Below are 13,317 nucleotides of genomic sequence, written 5' to 3' on the forward strand. Positions count from 1 at the left end.
CCAAGGTACCACTGTAGAGGGTTTTACCATAATTTGTTTACCTTACTATTGTCAGACATTTAGTTGGTAGCACGTTTGCTCACAGCGTTTATTCTAAGCTCTGAGGTGGGGGCTGGCCATGGCCCCAGAAGGTGCGTGTGGACCACCTACGGCACCTGAGGCCACTAAGACAGCAGCACCGCTAGGTCATGTTTCGTCTCAAATGGGAGTGAAACCAGGTGTGTGTAGCTGCTGCTTTGCCGCTGAGTTTCCAAATTCAGTTCATCTTTAGGCGGTAAGATTTCAAAGACACAGTATGCCTCTTCTTTTGGAAATAGAGTAAGTGGTTAACTCTGGGCAAATCAGAGAAGGGAATAAACCTGTTTGATCGCTAACAAAGTTAGTCAAGATGAGACTTTAATGAAGGCAGATTATTAAATATGTACAAGATACAGGCTGAATGATTTTTTAAAATTTTATTGTTTTATTGTTATATTGATCAAACACATATAAGATTTGTCAGTTTAACCATTTTGTAAAGTACACAGTTGAGTGTCATTGTGTTGTGTAACCATCAGCACTCTCCATTTCCAAAATTCTGTCATCTCCCCAAACAGAAACTGTGTACCCACTGATTTTCCCTGTTCTCCCCTTCCCCCTGCACCTGCTAAACTCTATTCTATTAATACTTTCTGTCTATGAATTTGCTGCTTCTAGGAACCTCATACACATGGAATCATACGCTATGTATTCTTTTGTGTCTGGCATATTTCACTTAGCGTGTTTTTCAAGTTCATCCATGTTGTAGAATACATCCTTTTAATGGCTGGATGATATTTTATTGTGTGGATACACCGTATTTTGTTTATTCATTCCTTTGTTGATAGACGCTTGTGTTTCCACTTTCTGGCCCAAGTATGTGTTTGAGTTTGGCTGTGGGAATGCTTTCTAAATGACAGTGGCCTAAAACGATCTAATTTTTCAGTACCTACTGTGGCCTGAATGGCTGGTGGACTGCTGGGGAGGAAGGGTGCTTTGGCATGGGAGAAACGTGAAAGCAGTATGCACACCCAAACCACGCAAGATGTGGTTCAGTTGCTGAGGTCTGAGGCATGAACCAGCCTGTTCTTGCATGACATCATGTAAATAAATGCTACAGTAGTTTGGGCTCAAAACATTAACATTTCTACCTTGTGCAATTGGCACTTGGGAAACTATGTGAATAAGTCCCAAGGGCTCATTCTGTCAAATACGGGCTTTTGTCGTCCTAGAGACTGTCCCTTGAGCTGTTATTAAGTGTGATGTTTGAGAGAAATCTTGGATCTGAACGTGGAAAGGAAGACTTGTAGCCAGGGAGAACTATGGGTGGGGTTAGAAAAGCTGGAAAGCCCATTGAGCTTTGTGGCTCCTGAGAGGCTAGAGCCAACACAAGGCCTGTCTTAATCAGGGGACAGTTGATGACTGATTGCTCTGCCCCATCCTGGGGAAGGATGGTACCTCCCGACAAAGTACTCAGTTATGGTCATGTCATTATCTCATTATTTCTGCAGCCCGGCAACAGCAGACACCTCCTGGAGAGACTGAGAGTTGGGGGCGGTCTGAGGAAGCGTGGTTCCCAGTGGGCTGCGCTAAGTGGCAGTTGTTTAAATTAAAAGTGACTGCAGGATGGATTGGGCTGATTTATTGTCAGTGCCAGAGCTCTCTGACCCCATTCTGTGTAAGAGCTTGTCAGCGTCCCGGGAGTGACTTGTTCTCAAGTCTGCACTGATTAAAAGGTAATCAAGAGACCGTTAGAGAAAGAACATAACCCAAGTCCAAGCCCAAAGGGTCTCATTGTTTCTTGGGGTGACTGGACTCGACTGGCATACAACTGTGGGAGCCACAGAGACCTGCCCACCCCATCCTGGGAGAAAGAAAGGAGGCGAGGGTTTCTGTTAGGGAAATGGATAGAAACTGTGACCAGTTACCATGTAATTTTCAGAGTTTAATTTTTTTTTAAGGTAAGAAAGCCTACAGCTTTTAATCTATTCATACCATATGACCCAGCAATCCCTCTCCTGGGTATCTACCCAAAAAATCTGAAAGCATTTCTCTATAGAGACACATGTACTCCAATGTTCATTGCAGCTTTGTTTACGGTGGCCAAGACATGGAAACAACCAAAATGTCCTTCGATAGATGAATGGATAAAGAAGTTGTGGTATATATACACAATGGAATACTATTCGGCGTTAAGGAAAGATGATATAGGAGCATTTGTGACAACATGGATGGATCTTGAGAGTATAATACTAAGTGAAATAAGTCAGACAGAAAAAGCAGAGAACCCTATGATTTTACTGATATGTGGTATATAAACCAAAAACAACAAAAGAACAAGACAAACAAATGAGAAACAAAAACTCATAGACACAGACAATAATTTAGTGGTTACCAGAGGGTAAGGGGGTGGGGGATGGGAGATGAGGGTAAAGGGGATCAAATAAATGGTGATGGAAGGTGAACTGACTCTGGGTGGTGAACACACAATGGGATTTATAGATGATGTAATACAGAATTGTACACCTGAAATCTATGTAAATTTACTAACAATTGTCACCCCAATAAATTTAATTAAAAAAAAAGAATCTGCTCCCCACATACCTCACTGATCCCTTCTCCTCTTGTTTTCTCTCAGGGTTCAACATACTCTGGCCACTTCACACTTGTCCATTCTCACATACCCCGTCCCTTCACCCACGCTGTATTCATAAATAGAATCCCTTCTCCTTCCCTGCTGGCAAAAGTTGACTCACCCTTTAAGATCTACTTCATTTTTCACTTCTAAAAGCCTTTTTCATTCTGCTAGGCATGGCTAATTGCTCCCATCTCGCTGTTTCCAAACTACCTGGTATGTACCTTGTTATTGTATAATCCTAGGATATGGAAATTACTTGTTCCAGTCTGTTTTTGTTTTACTACATGTTTGTGTATGCACAAACCACAAACAGTGTTGTTTTGTTATGTCAGATATAAAGGGTATCGATTCTGTCAACCATTTTGTAACTTGCTTTTCACTTGTTTTTAAATTTATCTGTGAGTCATGCTTTAGTTGACTTAGTTGAACAGCTTTCTAGTGTCCTCTTGTATGAATATACCACACTTTTTTTATCTGTTTCCCCTGTTGGTAGACATGTAGATTATATTTCTTTTTTTATTAAATATTGTCTGCATTGAACATTCCTGTGTGTAGTTACTTGTAGTACACTTACGTGAGTTTTTCTAGGTAATATCTAGAAGTAGAGCTAATGAATTGTCAGGTAATGTATGCTCGATTTCAAAAGATATGCCCAAGTATTCTTTAGAATGGTGGTTCCCGTTTACGTTCGAACCAGCAGTGTATGAGAGTTCCTTTTTCCTCACACCTTCATCATCATTTCATAGTAGCAAAATTGTTATTTTTTGCCACTCTGGGCTGTCATTTTAGTCTGTATTTCTCTGATTACCACTGAGGTTGAGTATCTTTTTCTGATGTTTATGGGTTGTGCGAGTTTCGTCAGTAAATTTCCTGCTTGTATCACTAGCTCATTTTCCAGATTTTGACTACTTGCATCATATCTGCCTCTTTTGTTGTACAATGGACTCAGTGATGGTCAGAGCCAGGGTTTTTATCATTTAGAACGATTGGACTTGGCTTTTCTCATGCATCAAAATGTTTCCTAAGTCAGTAACCAGAAAAATCTAGCAAGGGTTTAAAAATTAAAGAACTACCTGCAAGTTCTTCACACAGAGTTTGGAAGTTCTTCATACCCAGAGTAGAATTTATGGATTTTGTGTAATGACACAAACAACCTCTTCCCTTTGTGGGTACCATTATATACTTTCAAGGTACTTGTAGATCCAGCATGTAACTTCTCCAAGCAGCCAGTGAGGTAAGGAGGATAGATTTTTTGGCAGTGAGCTTCAGACCTTGGGCAAGCTTTCCCTAAGCGGTTACAAGGAGTGCTCTCAGGTATGGTGAAGGCTCTTGTTGCCATGTTACAAGTTACAAAATTTGAATTTTTTGAAATTTTGGTATTGAGACGTATTTGTTGAAACTAGATTGTCCTTTAGATTTTCCACAAACTGCTGATTGCATCCTCATGATGTTCTTACCATGTTTGTCCCCTGTATTTTCTTTCAAAGGGTAGTAAAAAATCAGAGGCTTGGTTAGGTTCAAGTTTGATTTTTTTAAACCAAGAATCCTTTACCGGCAGTGTTACTTGTTCCCATCAAGAGGGACAGAATATCTAGCTGTCTTTTTGTGATATTAAGCAGCCACTGATTATGTCTAGATCTATTAATTCATCAGGAGTTACAAAATGGTGATATTCTCAGTCTCCTACGTTTATTTATGAAATACTTCTATGGTAGGAAGAGAAACTTCTCCTCACCAACTAGTTACCCTGATAGAGTTTACACAGGAAAGTTAGGGTAGATGTTTGATTGCTTCCTTACTAGTTGTCACAGTGATGAGTTGGTTCCCTACCATCTTCTGAGAGGCTATTCCCTCCCACCTTTTTCCTAAAAAGATAAAAGTGAGGATCAATGTCTCTTTGTCTTTATCTTTTGATTTGACCTGGTTGTTTGAGACGTGAGACATTAGCCACATGTTAGGGTAGTGGCTAGTAAGTAAGTAAATGGTTTGGAGAGTTGGAGAAGGACCGTGAAGCGGTGGGATGAACACAGACTTTGGACCCAATACCTGAGTTGATATCTTGGTGTTGCCACTTCCCAGCCACGTGACCCTGGGCATGCTACTTCACCTTTTGGGCCTAAGTTTTCCCCTAAGTGGGATGAAACTTCATAACGCCTACCTCCTGGGCGGCTTCTCAGGATGAAAGGACGCTGAGAGGAGCCCCAGCCCAGGACCTGGCTCCGATGGAGGCCTGGGAAAGCAATCACGTTTAGCAGCATTTTAGGGAAACCCACCACCTTGCTGTTTGCCACACAGAACGAGCTTACTGAAGTGTGGTGATGGCTCGTCATGTGGTGCAGGGAAGGCTCAGATCTGTCTGTGGCGGAGAAGTGGATGCATGGAGGCCTCCGCTGAGATGAGCTTGGTGGGAGCTGGGGGCCGTCAGTCCCGATCTCCCTTGATTGGAGGGAGCTTATGACATAAATGCCTCTGATGAGTCATCATCCTTTGGGAGTCATTTCCGCTTGGCCAGACTTGTGCCTTGTCCTGACCTTGGGCGTGTTCCATGCTCTAAGATGCCCTTCAGAGCAACCCAACGTAACAAGGTTACACTTTCCCCCACTTCTCTGCAAGGTAAACGCTGTGTATGTGATGTGCAGGATGATTTCTACACTTTAAGCCCCAAAGGAAAACACACATTGCAACCCCAGTAGGAGATTTTAGATAGAGTGCTAAGTGACCTTTGAGGGCACGGGCGCCAAAACTCTCATTTCACAGGAAAGAACTAAAATCCAAGTTCTTTCCTCTTCAGTTCACTCAAATATTGTTGAATGCCTGCCATGTGCTGCTCCCTGGGAGAGGTGCTAGAGATCCAGGGCTGAAACAGACGTGCATTCCCTGCTCTCATGGAGACAGAGGGTGATATCTCATAGAGGAAAAGGGGCTAAGGGAAATACGAGGGGACATGCAGAGGCCCGGTGGAGCATGTGGCAGGAGGAGCCTTCCTGCAGAAGCAACATTGAAGCTGTAAGTGGAAGACAGAGGAGGAGCCAGCCAGGTGAAGAGAGCCCTGAGAGGAGGTGGTCTGAGGAGGGAATGGCACCTGAAAAACTTGGGTGGGGGCAGGGAGAACTCGGGGCTTTTGAAGACGAAAAAGGAGTTCGGGATTGTTCGAGGCTGGAGGGTGAGTGGGTATGTGGGAGGCGGGCCCTCCTGGGCTGAACAGCTTCCATCCTACAGAGCTGGGCTTAGGTTTCTGTGACTGAATGGTCGCATGACCCAAGGCCTCACTTGTCTCAAAACTTGAAATGGGGATAGTTTTCTTTATCAAGACTTAACGGGACATTTTCATGAGTATTTATTATAGGTCAGCTGTTTGATCTTTTAAACGGCAGTGATTGGCTTCCAACTGGTCTGTTTGCCTTTCAGTGACAGATGCCAGCTGAGCCTTATGTGGTTTGGGGGTGTCAGGAGATACTAACAGTTTTGCCTGGAAGGAAGGGGTGAGAGGGGGATTGGGATTTTGGGTTTTGTTTCAACCCCTTTGTGCCTCAAATTTCCTCAACAACTGAAAACTTACAGTGGACATTTTTCTGGTGCTTTAACCACCTAAAAAGTAAACCACTCGAAAGGAATTAAAATATTAAGGTATTCATTACCAAGTCATTAACCATGTGATGTTTTATAGAAAGTAAATATTCACCTAATGAGAGGAGCCATTTAGCCACTCACTTTTTAAAATTACCATTGAGTATTTTGAACTGTGTCCCAACTGCTGTATAGGAAATAGCACCAAGAGAATGATGGCTTCCTGATTTGGACTGGTAATGAGGTGTGGAGGGGTGGGAGTTGATCTTTGGTCTCTTGCTAGAAAGTACCGTTTATCAGTTGGGAATGAGATTTGACTGGCTAGTCGTGGAGACCTGATCAACGTGGATTAAGCACAGGAGGGTTTATTTTTCTCACAGAAAGTTCTGAACTATTGGGTACTGGCCTTGGTTTGTGGCTCAAGGGTGTCAGAGCAGCGGTCTCTGATTCTGTAGACTTTTCCCTCATGGTCTCAAGATGACTGCGATAGCTGTAGCCATCACATGTGCATTCCCTCTGGAAAAAGGGACAAACGAGGAAGGACAATGGGGTGCACCTTCCAGCTGGTTAGTCCCTTTTAAAGAGCCCACCAATCACTAGACAAACACAATATGTATTCAATAAATGCTGCTAAGGATGCCATTTCAATAAAGTCCTCAAGACCCAAATTTTTCAAGACAACTTAGGGAAACTCTGATCCACAGCCCTGGACTAAGTGCTTAAAAACAATAAAAAAGACCTTACCAATCCACTTATTACTCTCACTGGCCATTCCTCGGCGTGAAGGAGGCAGGAAAATGAAGTTTTGTTTTCACTCGACCCATTGTCCCAATGGTAGAGAGATTCTGTGAGGAAGGAAGACAGAGGGAATGGAGCTGCTGCCGCAAACATACAATCCTGAAATTAAGAAAACCTTCTTTGTTTTGCACACCTCTTGTTTGTTCTGAACAGGCCATCGGAAATGCTAAAACCACTCGCAATGACAACAGCAGCCGTTTTGGAAAGTATATTCAGATCGGCTTTGACAAAAGGTACCACATCATTGGGGCCAACATGAGGACCTACTTGTTGGAGAAATCTAGAGTGGTCTTCCAGGTGAGTGGTGCGACTTGGGCCTTTTTGTGTTTTTTTCCCCACGGAGGATGCTACTTGCTTTCTGACCCTCCCCGTGCCCAAAAAGCAACTCATTTTTCAAGCCTGGAATTGGATATACTTATTTTTTTTTCTTTCTTTCATCAATAAATATTTTTTGAATCATTTTTAATCTTTATTTGGGGAAAATAAAGATACCTTGATTTAACCAATTTCTGTTGACTATTTAGGTTGTTTCAGAGTTTTCATTATCATATAAAATGCTGCAGTGGATATCCTTGTCGCAAGTCTTTGGATACTTCTTTTTTTTTTTTTTATTAGTTTCAGGTGTACAAAACAATGTAATAGACATTTATCATTTATATCCCTCACGCAGTGATAACCCCCCTCCTCCCATATAGCTCTTTCTTTAGGATAAATTCTTGGACAGAATTTTGGAGCCAAAGTCTACATATTTTCAAATCATTCTTATATAACTGCTTTATAGAAGAGTTGTGCCAAATTGTCCTATTATTGTCTAATCAGAGTATCCATTTCTTTTAGGGTTCTTTTTAATAGTTTCAGTTTGATAGGTGATTAATAGCTTATCATTCTTGTTTCAGTTTGCATCTTACAGTTACCAATGAGGTTGCATTTTTACATATATTTACTTCCCATTTACATATATATGTGTGTATATATATATACATATATATATATTTACATTTGATTTTTTAAATTAGTTCCAGGTGTACAAAACAATGTAATAGCTAGACATTTATACCCCTCACATAGTGATAACCCCTCTCCCCCAATCTACTACCCCTCTGACATCGTATATAGCTGTTACAGTTCCACTGACTCTATTTCTTATGCTGTGCTCCACATCCTGTGAATATATATGTATACATAGACATATATATAAATTATAGTTGACATTCCATCAATAAGTATTTATTCAAATGCTACAGGCATCATAGCTGAAAAATAATTGACCAGTACTGTTATTTTTCAACGGGTATTGTTTTTAGGGTCAATCAACAAACATATTTTGAGTGCCCGTTGTGGGCAGCCTGAGCCAGACGCCAAACACCCAGTGAAGACTAAGATGGTCCCATTCCTTGTGGTTGTCACTCGTGCTCAGGGGAATGTCAGTCCACGTCTATAGGTTTCAGCTTTCTCTCTCTCCTTATTTGGTAGGTTATAAAAGAAAGAAAAACCCGACTCAGCTCCCTAGTTTCCTTTTCAAATACATGGAGTGCCCTTTCTCACCTGACTCAGTTCTTCATGGCTCTGTGCTCACCTTCCATTCTCTCCTTCCCGATTACCCTTTGGCCTCTCTTTGACCCTCTTCCTCCTCCAGCCTGGCCTTGAGTGGTGGTCAGTGCATCTCACAACACGAGAACAGCTCCCTTTTGATGACGCAACGCTGAACCGCATTGCTGGTGCGTGCCCTGGTGTGAGATAGCCGCATACTCCTGACCCGGGCCAGGTGGCTTCCCGGCCTTGGCCTTGACGTTTCGGCTGCATTCAGAGGGGATATTAACAGCCTCAGCTGTTGTTTTCTCTGTGGCGCCTGTCTCCATGCTGATGCTTAGCAAATACCTAATGAATTTTTTGAGCAGCTTTATTGTTTTTCCCCCCCTTTTTCTGCCTAGGCTTGGTTGACAGCCCGACATCCTTCATTTCACTGTAGCAAAGCAGACAGCCTGCTGTGCTGGGTGTGGGTCAGGTGTGCCGGCTGTGGCTGTGGCCAGACTCTTCCCTGGACACCCCTAGAGCTTTCCCTTTCCTTGCTGTCTTTGCTCAAGCCTCCTGAAGTCCCAAAGCTGCCCCCCTCCACCCCCTAGCTGCTGCCCCCACCACTGCCAACTTAGCATGTCTAGCCCGAACGTCTACTCTAAATCCTGTCTCAGTCGTGGACCTTTCCTGACTGCCCAGCCTGACATGATGGGCAATGGTGTAGCTTTTACTTAGTTCCAAGCCTCCCCAAGGAGAAAGGGAATCTATAGCAGGGAAATTACCTTCTGTACAACATGAGCACGGCTATCTGAATAAGTGTGTGTTGATTGATGAACCTACCGTTTTTGGAATACCAATCATGATCATAACAGGCAAAAAAAATGCATGCTTTCACTTAAGAGGTAAAAAACACCTCAGGTTGTAAGAAGGCCCCATAATAGTGAATGGCAAATCTGGAGGTGGGAATTGAAGGGGGGCAGAGGTGTAAAGGAAACTGTCAGGAAAAGTCTTGACCTCGGTCACCCAGAGCACCCTGGGATTAGAAGGGGTGAGGGGACACTTTTGGGGGTCACTGCCCTAAAACCGCATCACTTTGTCCCTCCTTCAGGCAGATGACGAGAGGAATTATCACATCTTTTACCAGCTCTGTGCTGCTGCCAGTCTTCCGGAATTTAAAGAGCTTGCACTAAGTAAGTAAACGGTGCGTGCCTGTCCTCTGGGTGGGCTGCTGCAGCAGGTGGTACCTCTGGGGGCTCTGAGAGGAGAAAGGAGCTTCTGTTCAAAGTGGTTTGTCGTGGGTTCTTGTCTCAGCTCGGCCTCTCCTGTGGGCATGGCCCTTAGACCTCTCTGCTCCTTGCTGCCCAGTTAGTAAAACAGTTAATTGTACCAGCCTGCTCACCACAGAAAATGTGCAGGAGAAGCATCAGGGAGTGGAACAGTGTTTGCAGAGCATAAAAAAATTTCTGAGCATTGTTCTTTTGAAAAATGTTTCCACTTTTGACATAAGAAATGTGTCCTGGCCTCGAGGATCTAGATTTAACTAATGCACATCACTTAATTGTGGCCAACCCATTTTAAGTCGTATTTTAAGGACTGAGACAAAGGGGGGAAAAAGGAGTAAGAGAGTAAAGCAGGGACAGAGTGAGAATGGCTTGAGAGGCGTATTGGTAAAGCCTGGGCCTCACATGGGGAAGGTAAGAGAGGGGCTCGAAACCGGCCTGCTGAGCGTTAGCGGGCAACAGTTCTCTGATTTTTCCTGCACAGGCAGGAAGTGTTTGGCACACCTGCATCAGAGCACCGGAGGAGGAAATGCAGCAACCAGACTGCAGCCAATGGGCTGTCACTTCATTGCTTCCATCAGATAAAAAGACAGCCTTTCACTGGGTCCCAATCACCTTGGTTTTTGCCAGTGCTTAGTTTGCCTTGGGATTGTTTAGTTGGAACCAGTGGAGCTGCCAGCCAGGGCCAAGCAAGAAGAATGAGCAGGGGGCGGCCGGATGGCTCAGTTGGTTAGAGCGCAAGCTCTTAACAGTAAGGTTGCCGGTTCGATCTCCACATGGGCCAGTGAGCTGCGCCCCCCCCCCCCAACTAGATTGAAAAACAATGACTTGACACTCTGGAAAAACATACTGTTCCCCAATATTCCCCAATTAAAAAACAAACAAAAGGAGAGTGAGCAGACTTTAGTTCTTGATACTGCTCGGGTCCTGAGCCGCCTGCCTTCTGTGCGGAGGGGCCTTGTCATGGAATATTGACTGACTCCCGCGGCTGAGTCCTCAGAGCCATCTCCTGGCAGAAGTGTGTGATGAGGGCAAGCCTGGGGGCCAGGCTGCATCCTGTGTTTGCCGAGCGTCCTGCCCCTGGCCTGTTGTCTGTATTTTTGGGAGGTGTGGGGAGGTCTAGTACTAGCAGACAGTGTGAAGAGCTGGGTGTCTAGACAGATGGAGGTTGGTTGGTCTTTGTGCAACGGTGAGAAAAATAAACCTCTGAGGCTTTGCTCTCCTGGACCCAAATCCTAGCCCTCTCTCAGGGCCCAGCATCAGATGTACCTTTGACCGCTCCAGCCTGCTCCCAGTTGGTCAAAACATCAGTTGGTTCAAACCTCGGTCGGCCCTCTTCATTCGCTGCTTTACTTGATTATGGTCCTGTAGGGTTGGGTGCCTGTGCCATGCAATGCAGCTTTGGTTGCTTCATTCATCAAGTCCTGCGCAGGCAGTGTTAGGCCCCGGGGGTGCAGCACTGCACACAACAGCTGTGAGCCCTGGCCTCACTTAGCTCACAGTCAGTCACAGTGCAGTGATAAGGGTATGCTGATTGAGGCATGGCCCAGGCGGGGCAGGTTCTCGGGACCCACGGAGGAAGCCCTGGAAGGCATCTGGTGTGCTGGCTGTGTGCTGCATTCTAGTTGTTCAGTGCTTGCAAGTGGAATCATCAGCTCCTTGGGGACAGGAGTGACGTTAGTAGCCTTGCTTGGTGATCACTGCCCTGTGCTGGCACCTTGAGGCTCCCATGTTGGCTGATGGTCACACGTGACCAGGAGGACACGTTAAGGGCCCCTGCCGTCTTCCTCTTTCCTTCCCAGAGAGGGGACTCGGACACAGCTGGGCTTTCCAGGGCTAACCTACAGGTGAACGTTTTTTTCTAAGGTTAGTTGTATAGAAAATGAACAAATATTGGCAAGATCCTTCTGGCTGTATTTGGACTACTTTGTCCCAAATGTGGCTTTATAGTAATAGGGAAGAAATCCTCTTCATTTTTTTTTTTTTGCATTCACATGGATGTACTGAGGTAAAAAAATGGTTCTTCCTTATTCTATATGTCTGCAACTTTCCAGACTCCTGTGGCCCCTGGCTGAAGCAGTTGGAAACGACCCAGTTCGATCAATGTCTTGCACTCGTTTTTTTACCTTCACATGCTCTCCGAAAGTGTCTTGGAGCAAAGCGCCTTTGATAAGCTTTTGTGCTCGGGCGTGAGGCTGTCTTCGGCCTTCTGGGTGGATAGGCTGTGAGCACTGAAGCTTGACGTTCGGTTCCACTGACAGTCCTGGTTGAGTGGCTAGAAACGTCAAACAATTGAAGGACTAGCCAGTGGCTCCAAGTGAGTGTTTAGACTGCCTCCCTTCCTTCCCCTTTTTCACCTACAACAGTGCTGTTCACATGCACAGAAGTATCCCAAGACCCCTTGGCCCAGCAGGAGTTTTGTACATTTGTCTGAGAACGGGGGAGCAGACTTGCGTTTGGTCAACCCCACTTTCCTCTGCCCTGTTGGTGGTGGTCTGTTGCATGAAAATGACCACAGGATGAGATTTTGTTTTAGAAAGCAGTCCAATGAATAATTTGTTATAGTGTGACTAAATGGTGGTAAAAAGAGGTGTGGTGGGCCCATAGTCCCTTAAATACAGCCTTTAGGGAATAAGGAATAAGTTCTTTTTCATTCAGTAGATGGTGTATTGGTACAGTTTTATGAGCAGTCTTTCCTGCCTTGCACGGGTTGGAGCATGGCCTCCCCAGGTGAAATGCAAGGCCTTGGCCATGACCTCAGTGGTCCTCTAATCGCTGAGTTCATGCCTGCCCCCTCTGGGGTCGGCACACTACACTGCCTGATCCTCTGTACATCCGCCTGTCGAGCCAGTTAATAGATTTTTTGTGGTATTTTTCTACTTGGAAATTCTAAGTGAAGAGAGACCCAAACTGGAGGACGAGAGAAGTTGTGCTGGGCTGGGCCAGTGACGGCATCGTGGGCCCGAAAGGAGAGCTGAGATCCAGACAGACTCAGCAGATGGGGGAACGTCTGTCTTACTAAGAGGCTGTGGAGAGGGATGGTAACAGAAGTGACAGTGAACCTGAAAGCAGATAGAAAGGAGAGCATGGCGACTGGATTCAAATCATTTGGTAGAGAACGCTGTGAGCGACCCCAGTGGGCCCTGCAGGGACGAGCCTCTGCCAGAGGAAGTTACCAAGCTGGGCCTGAGTTCGGAAACTGGAAGCAGGGAAGGTGGGGTGATCTGTCTGACTCAGAACATCAGGCAGTAGGGCTCTGGCTGTTGACAACAAAGGGTCTTTGATAGATGCTAAAATGCCTCCTTCCCTCTAGCATGGAAGTCCGGTCTCCATCTTTGGAGTCGCAGGTAACTGTCTTTCTGGTGTGTTCAGGTGATACTTTTGATGAGTCAGGCTGTGTTGATGGCTAGTCAACGATGAGTTAGGCTGTGTTGATGGCTAGGGCGATGGCAGTCAGAATGGAGGAAGGAAAGAGACGCAAGAAATTCCTACGAGATCACA

General features: G+C 45.0%; 1 protein-coding gene across 4 annotated transcripts in view; it reads left to right on the top strand.

The window, feature by feature from the left end:
- MYO5B (myosin VB) overlaps nucleotides 1-13,317 on the top strand; it is a 310,561-nt gene that overhangs the window by 157,748 nt on the left and 139,496 nt on the right. For all 4 annotated transcript variants that reach the window (XM_081079088.1, XM_081079087.1, XM_081079089.1 and 1 more), the window contains exons 6-7: nucleotides 7,175-7,318; nucleotides 9,645-9,726. In XM_081079088.1, coding sequence (XP_080935214.1) covers nucleotides 7,175-7,318; nucleotides 9,645-9,726 — 226 coding nt within the window. The remainder of the gene's footprint in view (nucleotides 1-7,174; nucleotides 7,319-9,644; nucleotides 9,727-13,317) is intronic.

Source organism: Rhinolophus hipposideros, assembly GCF_964194185.1.
Source record: "Rhinolophus hipposideros genome assembly, chromosome: 17".
Lineage (NCBI taxonomy): Eukaryota > Metazoa > Chordata > Mammalia > Chiroptera > Rhinolophidae > Rhinolophus > Rhinolophus hipposideros.